The 14575-nt window shown below is 41.4% G+C and overlaps 1 protein-coding gene across 6 annotated transcripts in view; it reads left to right on the forward strand.

Annotated features, from left to right (window-relative positions):
- Window positions 1-14575, forward strand: part of LOC139532067 (neuropilin-1a-like) — a 111702-nt gene that overhangs the window by 71631 nt on the left and 25496 nt on the right. For all 6 annotated transcript variants that reach the window (XR_011666487.1, XM_071329194.1, XM_071329195.1 and 3 more), the window contains one exon: window positions 12902-13057. Coding sequence is in view for 5 of the 6 variants with exons in the window: in XM_071329194.1 (XP_071185295.1) it covers window positions 12902-13057 (156 nt within the window). In the remaining variant the exon portion in view is untranslated. The remainder of the gene's footprint in view (window positions 1-12901; window positions 13058-14575) is intronic.

Here is a 14575-nt window from a genome sequence, read left to right on the forward strand (position 1 = left end):
TTCCCTCAATTCTTTGGGGTATTGAGCATATTTCAGGTCTGCTGAGCACAAACTTGAACATTGAAAATTCTGTGCAACTTCCATTTACTGTGAGCATTTACTGTGAGCACTGAGGCTGTACCCACTTTAAGCTACAGTTTTAACAGTGGCCAATCAGGCTGCTGTGGCTATTTGGTCATAATGTAGGACTACGAGAGTGGCCTACCATCAAAAACAATGTAGAAGAATGCATCCCATAACATTTGAACGTGGAAATAGCTGCTCTGTTAGTAGCAGCAAATGTGTGATGTTCAATGTAGGCTTACATTACATGAGACTCTTTCAGACAAGGAGGTGACTGAAAATGTTGTGTTGTTTGATGCAAGAAACACCTTTACAAAATAAAATGAATTATTATTCGCATGCCATTATTAGAGAGAAATAGACAAATTATGCTACCCTCTGCCTATTGGCTTCTTAGCTTATTCAAGACCATCTCAAAATGCAACACTGCCCCTTTATGTCACGACTCCCACCGAAGGTGGCTCCTCTGCCTGTTCAGGCGGTGCTCGGAGGTCGTCGTCGCCGGTCTACTAGCCGCCACCGATCCCTTTTTCCTTTTCTGTTAGTTTAGTCTTATTAGTTGCAGCTGTTCCTTTTTGTGTTTCTTGATTTTGGTCTATTTAAGCCTGTTAGGCCTGCTTAGGTTTGTGCGGGATTTACTTTGGTTTCTCTGTCGATTGTGGATGTGTTTTTTCCTCTGGATCGTTTGCCCTGTGTTCTGGGTTGGTCAGTGTGTATGCGCCCTGTGTTTGGCGTGACCGTTTTTTCCGGAGAATTAAATTATACAAATCATTGAACCCTCTGCTCTCTGCGCCTGACTCCTACCTTCCACTCCTAGTATCCCGTGACTTTTTAAGACATAAAAAAAGCTCTTTACCTGATTCACTTTTGAAAGATGGTTAGAAATGCACACATTTTGTGCTCTTGTAGGGAGCAACCACTCCCCTATAACTTACTAACTAGCAAAGAATATGAACAAATGTGCACAGGTGGCTACATGCAGCTCTCACTTTGATATCAAAACAAGCGCATAGACTCGCAACCGCTCATGCTATTAACACAGTCCAGTTCAAAGTGAATGGCACAGATCCACATATGGCAATGGCTTTTTGCATATAGGCCTACTGCAGCTCTGATTGGTTATGGCACACCAGTCTGTGTAGGATACGGGCCTGAGTCGTGCCTGTCAATGCAATAGAATCCTACTCCAAAGTGCTCTGCCTACAAGAAAATCTATCGCACAGTTAGTTTTGCATACCAAGTCTAGCATAGTTTGCTTTGTTTCGGTATGTTACATTGAAAGTGGCCAATATGGCACTGATTCGAGCACAATTCCCACAGTAGAGCGAAACTTTGATTGTGTTAACTAAAGGGGAAAACTCTAGAAAGTTGAGTGACGTTCAATCTTGTGCTTCTCTGCGCACGAGATAGTAAGATGACACTGACAGATATGGCAGCTCTGCTTCTAGCTCCTAAGCAGCTTAGAGGGAACATTGGTCATGACCACAGTCAAATTCCACGTGACCGTTGAGTCATGGTAATCTCCTCTTATGCACTCTGGATACGTGTTGATAGTACCCAACTCGCTAATGACCGTTAGGTCGCTAGTAGCCTGGTACTTAGCGCTCTATTGTCCCTCTAGCAACTCTGACATCATTGCAAATTCAATCGAAAATCACATCGAACACAGTATTGTTCGTTTACAACTCACCTCAATGTGATTGAACAATTTGAAGAAAGAAGCTCAACAACAGGTTGAAAGTGAGTAGAAAACATGGTAATTGTGAATGTTGTTTCAAAGCCAAACACAATGGAATGGACATCGCTTCCTAAGGCAGGGGTTCCCAAACTTTTTCTCTCGGTCCCCCCCTTTCATCATTGGGGAACATCCCCCTCCCCCCCTGCGCACACGCACACGCCACGTCTATTTCTATTGGAACAAGCACTATTAATGACACAGACTGATCACACACTCTTGTTGGTGGAGAGAATTTTGTAGGTTTAAAGGTCATTTTCTTGCAAATCGATACAATTTGCCATGTCAAATCTGTATGCATTTGATATTTGAGTGAGTCAAACATTATAACAATATCTATGGTCTAAAAAAACGAAATAAAAAAAAGTTAGCTGACATGGGCTAGTTGATCTGGACATTTCTGAGAAGTTATAAATAGTGTGCAATGACTAACATGACAAGAGGAACTGATGATTCCCTACCCAAGTTCGAAATTGCACCTTCGAAATTGCATTCTACTATTACAACTTTCAAGAGTAAGTTAAAAGCCGGACTGAAAATGTTACCCTCGCCCCAAGGTTTGGGAACCATTGTCCTAAGGTGATGATTAATTCAAAACACCCATACGCCTATTAGAGCTTATGCATAGGCCTATAAATGAGCACAAACCCGGAAAAAAAAAACTGTACATAGCCTTATAGCCTACCAAATATTATGCACTGCAGAAAAACATAAAAAATACAATGATTTAAGATGTCTTAGGTACATAATTGGTCTAGCTTATACTCCAAAATTAAACAAATTCAAGTAGTTGCCTATGAGTGTGGCCTGTATTATTATACATACTGGATGGACTGGTTACTGTCACGCCCTGACCTTAGAGAGCCGTTTTATTTCTCTATTTAGTTAGGTCAGGGTGTGATGTGGGGTGGGCATTCTATGTTTTGTATTTCTTTGTGTATGGCCGAGTGTGGTTTCCTGTCTATCGTTGTCTCTGATTGGGAATCATACTTAGGTAGCCTTTTTTCCCACCTATGTTGTGGGATCTTGTTCTTGTATTGTTGATGTTGAGCCCTACAAGGCTGTACGTTTCGTTGGTTTTCTCTTTCTTGGTTTTGCTGGTTATCATTAAAGAATATGATTAACCTACCCCACGCTGCATCTTGGTCCACTTCTTCAGACGAACATTACAGTTACCTTATCCTATGCTCCAAACTTTATATCCATGAGTCTGGGAGAGAACGTATTGGCCTAGGCAATGCGGTAGGTTGATTGATTGTGCAGGCCAGCTTACAGAGTTAGCCTACAATTATAGTGAATTTATATCTGATGTTCAACAGCCTAGTAATAGGGCATTTGTTATATTTTCTTAATAGGCTGACACATTACCTTAAGCTACAGAATATCTCACCACCATGCATTTCCATCTCCTCCTCTCTCTTCTTTGTTATATTCTAGACATTGCGCAGAGGGGCTTCAACAGTTTAATGAAATACATTTAGTTGTGAAAGCATGTTACTATCGATGTTCCCGAACAGATTTCACTTGATTTCCCAAATTAAGCACTGGGTAGCTGCAGGAACAGGGTTGGAGAGCCCATGGCATACAGAGTTTGGATTGAATATCATCTGTCGCACAGCGAGAGGCTGCATGTTCCTCAAACAGTGGTTGATAGATGGAGTGAAATGTGTTCTTATAAGCCCAGACATTTCTATTTGCAATATGTGAAAGCAAAGTTTTGATGGTTGCCACTAAAAACAGGAGGATCCCAGCTTTTACTGCTACTATATTTATTTCTCAGTTGCAAAAATTAAGCATTACACCACTATAAAACTGGGAAAATGGCCTCCATTCGCATACAGGCGACATGTATTTTTTCCCCTGCCCCTGTTCCTGCCCATTTGATAATGAGCCATTGTAAATCGAAACAAATTTGACATGTTAGTAAAGGCAATATTACATTGAGAATCGTTTGATTGGTGAAAGTATGATCACTTGGTGAGAGAACAGCTTGGGCAGCCTGAGGCAAGGAAAAGAGCGCAAGCTTTTTCTGCAACTTTTTAAAATCATCAATAGCCTATAGTCGCATCATGCCGCCCATATACAGTGCATATGGAAAGTATTCAGACCCCTTGATTTTTTCCCCACATTTTGTTATGTTACAGCCTTATTCTAAAATGGATGATATTACCTTTTTCCCTCATCAATTTACACACAATACCCCATAATTACAAAGCAAAAACAGAGTTTTTGAAAATCTTGCACATTTATTCAAAATAAAAAACAGAAATACCTTATTTACTTAAATATTCAGACCTTTTGCTATGAGACTCGAAATTGAGCTCAGGTGCATCCTGTTTCCATTGATCATCTTTGAGATTTTTCTTCAACTTAATTGGAGTCCACCTTTGGTAAATTCAATTGATTGGACATGATTTGGAAAGGCACACATCTGTCTATGTACGGTCCCATAGTTGACAGTGCATGTCTGAGAAAAAAAACAAGCCATGAGATCGAAGGAATTGTACGTAGAGCTCCTAGACAGGATTGTGTCGAGGCACAGATCTGGGGAAGGGTTCAAAACAAATTCTGCAGCAGTGTCCAAGAACACAGTGGCCCCCATCATTCAACCCGATGGTCACTGACAGAGCTCCAGAGTTCCTCTGTGGAGATGGGAGAACCTTCTAGAAAGGGAAGGAGAAAGGGATACTTAGAAGGACAACCATCTCTGTAACACTCCAGACGGAAGTCACTCCTCAGTAAGATGCACATGACAGCCCGCTTGTAGTTTGCCAAAGGGCACCTACAGGACTCTCAGACAATGAGAAACAAGATTCTCTGGTCTGATGAAACGCTTTGGCCTGAAGCATGGTGGTGGCAGCATCATGCTGTGGGGATGTTTTTCAACGGCAGGGACTGGGAGACTAGTCAGGATAGAGGGAAAGATGAACGGAGCAAAGTACAGAGAGATCCTTGATGAAAACTTGCTCCAGAGCGCTCAGGACCTCAGACTGGGGCGAAGGTTCACCTTCTAACAGGACAGCGACCCTAAGCACATCAGCCAAGACAATGCAGGAGTGGCTTCGGGACAAGTCTCTTAATGTCCTTGAGTGGCCCAGCCAGAGCCTGGACTTGAACCTGATTGAACATCTCTGGAGAGACCTGAAAATAGCTGTGCAACGACGCTCCCCATCCATCCTGGCAGAGCTTGAGAGGATCTGCAGAGAAGAATGGGAGATACTCCCCAAATACAGGTTTTTGCTTTGTTCTTATGGGGTATTTTGTGTAGATTGATGAGAGGGAAAAAACTATGTAATGAATTTTAGAATAAAGCTAAAATGTGGAAAAAGTCAAGGACTCTGAATACTTTCCGTATGTTTTGATTTCTAAGACATTCTAAGGTTTGGAACATTCACAACAAAAGTTGTCAAATAAATCTAAATCTAGCATACATAACCTGTTTCAAATTATCGTTTTTACGCTCAACATAGCCACTTCATATGTGCTCGATCCAGAATGGGAAAAAGGCCCTTTCTTTTGTATTCAGCTAAGTTCAACTATATTCTTCTTACTATAAAATCATATAAGATAATGGCACGGGACTTATAAGCATATCTTGTCTGCTAAATTAACTAGCCTACAGCCTATAGCATGGCGCGTAGCCAGATAACATACAGTAGGCTGACTTATATTCTATTCTTCTGAAATAAATGTTCTTCATATCATAATGTTTCTTTAGACCTGCCTAAAATAAATAATGGATTTATTGTGATGATGTATATTAAATGGATTTGTTAGACTTTTTAAAATGTAGATGTTCCAAAGGTGCACATGCGTGGAGGTGGCCTGGAGATGCTAAAAGTATTTATGTTAATTAACGGTCAATTACCGTGAGACTGTCAGGCATTTGCATGACAATTACCGGCTGACAAAACGTGATAACCACCACAGCCTAGGAACACACACACACACAATGTCTGATGTGGTGAAAACCTCTATGTTAATCTAATTGGACCAACGGGCTTAACTGTGGGCTTAAAAGCCTGTGCAACGACAATAATTCTGTTTCTGCTTTTCAGCGTAATGACTGGAGCCTGCTCTCTCTCTTTACATGTTGTTAAACACATGACTTAGAGGCAGCTTTCTCACACACACACAAACTAGTGGACCAAGTGAAAGAACCATTATTTTAGTAGGAACAGGGAAAAACCCTGAGAGAAAGAGCAGGAAGAAGATAGAGAAAACAGAGGAAAAAGAGAAAGAGACATTATTTGGTCCCTGCCATTTTTTTACGCGGCATTTCATGGGAACGGGTGTGTGTCCCTGTAGATGTGTGACCGGCAGATATGTGACCCTGTAGATGTGTGACCTGGACTTGGTCCTATGTAGCAAAATTTGAAATGTTTTTTACATTGGATAAAAGTAGAGACTCAGAGCTAGAAAATGGTATATCATACACTGCAGTTGAGGAACAATGGTTAAGTAATCATGCTTTGAAAGTTGATAAATGACCCTTGAATGTTTTGGTACACCTAGCTTTTCTTTGTCTACACCTATTCAGCATCGTTCACACATTCTTAGCCCCACCCATCTCTTTAAGGATTCACATGAGGCCATGTGCTAAACAGAGTGAGTAGTGTAGTAAACAACCAAAGATTTCAAGACTAAAGGCGGCAAAAGTAGTAGCCTACAATAAGGAAAACTCTAGGTAAATATACACTTTATCTAGTCTTTGGCTTATATCCTAATCTGACTTTGGTGCAGTCCATGTTGTTCTTCACATTACCATCTCTGGTAAACACACACTGAATTTGTCACATGCACAGGATACAGAAGGTGTAAACGTTACAGTGAAATGGTTACTTGCATATTTGCATAGTAGCAATATAAAAAAACAGAAAGTGTACAGATAAAAATATTTTATAAATATTTTCTAATTATTAGATGACACTTACCCAGACACACTTGTCTAAATTGAGGTGTGACGTGAAATAAATGCTAAAACCACGCCCCATCCGCATGTAGCTAAGTGGCAGTGGTATAAAGTACTTAAGTAAAAAATACTTTAAAGTACTAATTTACTTTACTATTTACATTTTTGCCAACCTGTACTTTTACTTCACCACATTCTTAAAGAAAATAATGTACCTTTTAGTCCATACATTTTCCCTGAGACCCAAAGGTACGCGTTACATTTTGGCAGGAAAATGGTCCAATTCACACACTTATCAAGAGAACATCTCTGGTCATCCCTACTGCCTCTGGTCTGGTGGACTCACTAAACACAAATGCTTCATTTGTAAATGGTGTCTGAGTATTGGAGTGTGCCCCTGGCTATCTGTAAATCTAAAAAACCACAAAACTGTTCCGTCTGGTTTGCTTAATATAAGGAATTTGAAATGGTTTATACTTGTACAATAGATGGCCGATATCTTCCCCAGACACACCTGGCTAACTTGATGGGTCATGTAATCATCTGGCGAACTGGAGTCTTTTGAATTAGACATGTAGCTTGTTAGATAACTAGCTAAATAATGAACCAGCATAACCCCAACTCATACTACTACTGTACCACCAATACAAACTAATTGCCATAGCTGTAGTATAAATCTGGAAGTAGCTAAATCTAACTAACTAGGTTCAATGTTAGCTAGCTAGCTAACATTAGGCTATAACTAGCAATGCAAATAGATTTTTGATTTGAATAATATTACTAAACAGATCATACACGTAACGTTAGCTAGCGAGCCAGCAAGCTAATGTTCGCTAGCTAACTAACAGTACACTTTAACTTGCAATGAAAATGACTTTCTGACTAAATTAGGTGGATGAACACTTCACGGCAGACTGGAACCATTGAACAAAATGTTGTTTGTAGCTACATCTTGTTTGGCCAGCGTTGTCTCAAGTCACTCCGGTTCACACTGACTGTGGTGTGTGCAGAAAGTAGCCCATCACAACGTTTTCCAACTGATCTGTAGATAGTGCCTGCTAAATTCAAGGCATCAATGTTGTTGAGAAAAGTAGCAAAACTTTTTTAGTTCTCGATGGCTCAAAAACGCAGCGGTAGAAAGGACTATCAACATGTCTTCTTCTTCTTTGGGATTTGGTTGGCGGATCGCGTCCAACTTAAAAGGTGCATACACCTCCACCTACTGTACTAAAGTGTGAGGCCAGTCACGGCCTACCTAAATGAAATTATCGTCATTATTCCTGTTTCTAAAAGGAAAAAAATAGCACCACCAACTAACATCCACTGACATAAACTGTGCTCTTGATAAGAAGTTACATTGTGTGTCTGTCTTTTATGATATGTTGAAGGCTTTTGACACCGTGGACCATGCTGTGTTAGTGCAAAGGTTAAAATGTTGTGGAATTACTGGTCATGCTCTAGATTGGTTTAAAAATTACCTATCAAATCGTACACAATGTGTAATGGCGGATGGTTGTAAATCTGTGTCCATAGAGGTGTGCTCAGGTGTTCCGCAAGGTTCTATTTTGGGCCCACTGTTGTTCATTTTGTATATCAACAACATTAGGGATCTTATTGAAACAGCAGATGTTCATTTTTATGCAGATGATACTGTTCTTTATTCAAATGGTAGTAGTTTATCTTTGGCTTTTGAAAATGCCCAAAGAGCATTTAATATCATACAACAGAATCTGTATGATTTAAAGCTGGTTCTAAATTCAGGTAAAACAAAATGTATGGTATTTTAAAATGCCAGGCATGTTCCCAATCATGTCATTGCTACATTGGCTGGACATACTATAGAGCAAGTTAAAGTGTACAAATATTTGGGTGTGTGGGTTGATGATAAGCTGAGCTTCACTGTGCATGTAGAGAACTTGATAAGGAAGCTCAAGTTGAAAATAGGTTTTTATTACCGGCACGAGGCTTGTTTTTCTTTTGAGGCCAGGAACGAGCTGGTATGATGTACATTACTGGCGGTTTTAGATTTTAGTTATATATATATGCAGGCCTCAACCACACCTTGAGAGCACTTGATTCAGTGTATCATGCAGCCCTCAGGTTCATTACAAATCAAAAACGTCTAACACATCATCGTGATCTCTACAGCGCTGTTGGCTGGTCGTCATTGACCTTGCGTAGGCTGAAACACTGGTATACACTGATTTATAAGGCCATATTGTGTAAAATGCCTTTTATCTCTGTTCTTTTTTAGTCAGGTCGGTAAATAAAACAGTATCTAAAATTAGAACAGGTCATGGTAGAAATAGTTTTAGTTACTTGAATTCTCTCCTGAACATTTAAAAATTTGATGATCTAGTTTCGTTGGTGGAGTTTAAACACTTGATCGATGTATATATCATAGAAAAGTGTCATTGTTTTTAGGCCAGCTGTTTTTAGTCAAGACTTTTAGTCGTGTTTTTAACGTAAAATGTTTTTGTTGTACTGTATGTGTGTTTATAGTTTTGTTTAATGTTGTGTTAGTGTATGTAAGTTGTTTTGTCTGAAACATTGTTCTCCCTGCTGCTATTGGACCATGTTTCTCTTGAAAAAAAAATGTGTAATCTCAATGAGAAAAACCTGTATAAGTAAAGGTAAAATAAAAATAAAAATAAAAACCCTACACCTACATACCACTCTTTCATAAAAATAAACAAAAAGTACACTGCCTCAGCATACGACACCTTCTGCACTACTCTGACTCTGGCCACTTCAACCTGCCTCTCTCGCACTGGACACTTCCGATCCCCAGCAACATGAGCACCCCTACAGTAGACACACACAACTTTATCCACTGAAAATACACAATCCTCTGTCCCACGCCCTCCTGCACACTTCCCACATCTTGGAATCTCCTTCCTACACACTGCTGCAACATGACCACTGCACCTGAAACAGTGCAGTGGAGTCAGCACAAAAGCTCCAACAGGATAACTGATACTTCCGAACATGACTTTGTCTGGTAGAGACTCTAACTCAAAACTCAAAAGGGCTGACAATGACTCCTATGTTTCACCACGCTCCCCACCGGGTCTGCGTCGCACCAAACACCAGGAATTTTCCATTTTTAACTCCACACTTAACGCTACCCCAGAAATCACTCCTTTCAATGATGCCCTGTTCCTAAGAGCAAAGCAAGAAACAGATCTTGACCCAAGTTGCATGACTCGGAGCGCCTGCTCTCTTTGGTCAGAAAAAAAACAACAAATATCACAAGTCCACTACAGGTTACCGTCACTGTTTCAACTGCACCCAACTCTTTTCTCTCCCATCCTGAGGGGCGTTAAGGGGTTTGGGTGAGCTATGCCTTCCATGTCTCAGACACACACACACACACCGTGCACACACTCACAGATACAAACACACTCTGTGTTAAAGAAGTGCCGATATGATTACCCTCTTTGTCCTATGCGTTTTGGACTGTGTACAGTATGTTCAGCCATTATTATTTTAGCTTGTCTGTCCAGTATCACTGACCCTTGTAACACTCGTCTGTTAGCATTGCCGTGGTTCCCTTTTCTGCTCTGTTTTGACTGAAACAAGGAGTCATAAATAAATCATGTCTCTCATTAGCACAGCCCTGTTATCAGGCTCATGTCTGTGAAATTGATCCAGTATGTCTGTTCTCTCCTTACAACAGAATAGCCTTACAAGGCTCTGTCCTTTAGATCCTCAGGTCCTCAGCAAAGCAGCCCGGCTTCTCCTCTCTTCAGTTTTATTTTCCTTATTTTTGTTCTTCTGTTCTCTCCTCTCTTCTCCTCTCTCTCTCTCCTTGTCTTGTCTTGTCTTCTCTTTTGCTCTCCCTCTCTCCTTCTCCTCACCTCACCTCTCCTCATGGCCCTCACTGTACCCACCCTCAGAGTACTGCTCTTTCTAGCCATGCATTTTTGAACATGCTCAGACTGGGCCTGATGCAGGAATCAGAACTCTGTGTGTCTGAGTCCATGGTCTGGAGGTACAGAGCAGAACATTGTGATCAGGTGACTGCTCACTGACTCATAACTAAGAAGAATGAAGGAGACATAGCCAGAGGGAACCATTTAGCCAGCCAATGACACAGCCTATCTGACTGACTATGAGTGTTCATGAGTGTTCTCATTTAGTGGTGGTCACTGACTGAGAGAGCTCCTAACTCTCGTAACGTTCTAATTCCATTATTCCATTATGGCTAATGAGGGTCCAAGCAGAAGGATGATCCAAGGCCAAGTCATCCCATTCGACCTTGTCTTCTCAGTAAGCCGCTCTGTCATTGGTTCAGGTCAGCCGAGAAGCAGCACAGGAGGCAACTCTCATGACAAGGTCGAATGACCTCATCAGCTCCCTATAAAAGGAGCTGATGAGGAGGAGGATGAGGAGGAAGAGGACTTGCCTTGCCTCGCCTCACTCTTCTCCTCTCCTCTCTCATTTTCCCCCCATCCAGACCGCTCTCCATCTGTACTGGCACATTCTTCCTTTCTTCCCCTCTCCCTTCCAGCCATGTGATGGGGATTGTGACTCGTCTGTTATTAAAAAGGAATGCTCTGAAACAGGGGATTTGATTCTGTCTCTGTTTATGGGGCAAAACAAATCTGGGCCTTATTCTGTAAACCCAGTTAAGCTCCAAGGCAGGAACAAAAGTATTCTGTCTTTCTCTGTCTTTTTTCCCCTTCATCCATCCATCGGCTCCCCCCAAAAAGTAAGTAATATATAGACTTTATTCATGGTCTCCCCATCTGGTTTTATCCTTTGTTTTTGGATCTGAATGCATTTAAAGTAGACAAATTACAATGTATTCAGGAATGACAATGTATACCCAATGTATTCACTGTGATATGCAGATGTGAGTCTGAGTCTTAACTATGATATGTTAAGCATGTGCAGTGGAGCAAGAGAGAGAGAGGAGCACTCTTTACTGTTTAAGGCTGTATGGATGTCTTTAAGGCTGTATGGATGTCTTTAATGATGCATCCTTTACTCATTAGCATCAGTGTGTCCTGTCAAATGAGAGAGTGAGGGAGAGAGCCAAACTAGGGCCCGTTAAATGCTACCAATGCAGCATAACCTCACTCTCCGCTACTGGAGGCTTCTCCCACGGGCCCTCCTCTCCTTCATCAGTCGTCCACCAGTCTTTCCTCCCCTTCTCTTCTGTTCTGGATAGAGAGATGAGATGCAGGATTTAAGTGGCATCCATACGGGCAGACCAGAGGATTGAAGACAAGCCAAAAGGACAAGTGTTCTTTTTCTTTCTCTGCGTGAGGGACCAGCGAGCCGAAACAATGTCTTCTCTCTCTGAGTGGGGGCTAGTGTAACTAACAGTCCACGTCTGAACTGTTTAACCAATCTAGACTCAAGCCCCTACTGTAACTTTAGCCCTGTTAGACAAGCTTGATGGGACATGGATCTGTCCATTTAAGGGGATCCATTGGGAGATGGGGTGGTTGAGGTCGAGACGTCCTGATTGTTCAGAGGAGTAGGAGTCAACACATGGAGAGACAGTGCCAGGAGTATGGGTTTGCTTCTTCCTGACAGAGACTGTCCATAGTTCTGATAGAAAACAGTGTAAACGTTCTCAAACCCTGATGCATGGAAACCTCCTTCACTTTAGTCTGTTCAGCATCACAGTCCTTTCAACCTTACTGACTCTGTTCTAACTCCCTTCTCTCCAATAACCTCTTGGCCCTGTTCCCCCAGTCTGACAGTCGGCTCATAAAAATATAATAACAAATCAGTAATGTTACAGCAGATCACGATTATTTATGAAGCTCCATTTTTTTTTTACGCAGCCTTATACTATTTGAAATTCAATCTAATATCGGCTTTTTTTCTGTTTTGAATATGAGGAGACTCCATTCCATTCAATATTCACTTTTATCAAATAAGCTCTTCCCAACACAGGAAATTAAGATTTCATCCAGTGTCCTTTTTTATCAATAGAATATCATTCCGTACTTCTGCTGTTTATTACATTTCAGTCATAGTTTGATGAGGTGTGGGCTAAAGGTGCTTTCCAATAACTATTTTATATCGTCAGTATTTGGAACATGCAGTACAGTTTCTCTTTATACTGGAAGTACAGTATTTCTGTATGCTCTGTACTATTCCACACAAGAAGTTCCCTAATGAGAAAGGTAAAGTTTGAATTGAACTTTACTGACCGTTCCCTCTCTCCTCAGGTGGACTTGGGTTTCCTTCGGTTTGTGTCGGCCATCGGAACACAGGGGGCCGTTTCCCAGGAGACCAGGAAAACCTACTGGATCAAGTCCTACAAGGTGGATGTCAGCTCTAACGGAGAAGACTGGATCACACTAAAGGAGGGGTCAAAACAGAAGGTAAGAGAGATTACTCCTCACCCACTCTGTACCCCACTGTCCACCTCTAAGATTGCATGGTGTCATGAGGTCATAGACTTTTCTTATACTTCAGCACTGTGTGTGTTACTGCAGAAGTAGCAGTACTAATAGGATAGTATATCAAAAGCAGAAGACATGGCCAACCAGACCCAGTACTTAAAATAGCCAGTCATATGTAAACGAACAGTCAGCCAGAGTTGAATTGTGGTCTCCTCCTTAATATTAGCTTGGATCTCTGTCTCAGCCACACCATACCTCAAAAAAAGGGAATGCCCCTGGCCTGGTCTGGTCTGTGTTCTGTTCTGTCTTTGTGTAACAAAGATGTTCCCACTATAATATTATGTGCTTAGCGTGGTATGCTAATACACACAACATTGTGTGAGAGAGACTGTATTTAAAGTGCCGTACTACTCTCTGTCTTTTAAAGAGACTACAGACGTCAAATCAAATTAGATTTGTCACAAGAGCCAAATACAACAGGTGTAGACCTTACCGTGAAATGCTTACTTACAAGCCGTTAACAAACAATGTAGTTCAAGAAATAGAGTTAAGAAAATATTTTCAAAGTAAAATGAAAAATAAAAAGTAACACAAAATAACAATAATCCCTTGACAGGTTAGTCAAGGGATTTTTTTTACATGTAGGTAGGGGTAAAGTGACTATGCATAGATAATAAACAGCAAGCAGGGGGGGGGGGCAATGTAAATAGTCCGGGTGGCCATTTGATTAATTGTTCAGCAGTCTTATAGCTTGAGGATAGAAGCTGTTAAGGAGCATTTTGGACCTAGACTTGGCGCTCTGATACCGGTTGCCGTGCGGTAGCATAGAGAACTGGTGACTGGAGTCTTTGACAATTCTTTGGGCCTTCCTCTGACACCGCCTGGTATATAGGTCGTAGTCATTTAGTGAGGGCTGGATGAAGTCATTGTTTACTGTGTGTCAGGCTCTGGTATTTTTCTGAAGAAGGAAAGGGGTTAGTAAAGGCTTTAATAAACCAGGAATGAGATGGATGAATGGAATGGCGAGGAGGGAGAGAGAAAGAAACATATTACTGGATGGAGAGAGGAGAGGTTCCATGTTTGAGCAGCTGGTAGAGGTGGCTAATAGTGAAAGAGAGAGAGAGAATCAACCCGAGCGTTACTAACCGATCAGCGATCAGCGATCAGCCTGTGAAACAGACCAGCAGGCTCTCCATCTGTAAACATCGCTCTGGGTGTTCACACTCCACAGGGCCATCAAGATGTTAGTTTGACCAGCCTAAGGATCTGTGGAACCTGTAAACAGTCACCATTGTGCATGTGTGTTTGTCAAGGACAGCAACATTTTCCCCAAATAGCAACCAAAGTAGCACTTTTTGTGCTTGTGTGTGTGTGTGTGTGTACCCTACCCACCACCCCTCTCAGGCCCAATTTTTTTAAGACCTCTCCAAAGTATACAGTTCTTTTTTTAAAGCACCGGGTGCTTAAATGTGATGTGGAAAACCATGTTTCTCTGTT

The sequence above is a fragment of the Salvelinus alpinus genome, chromosome 10 (genome assembly GCF_045679555.1).
Source record: "Salvelinus alpinus chromosome 10, SLU_Salpinus.1, whole genome shotgun sequence".
In the NCBI taxonomy this organism is placed as follows: Eukaryota; Metazoa; Chordata; class Actinopteri; order Salmoniformes; family Salmonidae; genus Salvelinus; species Salvelinus alpinus.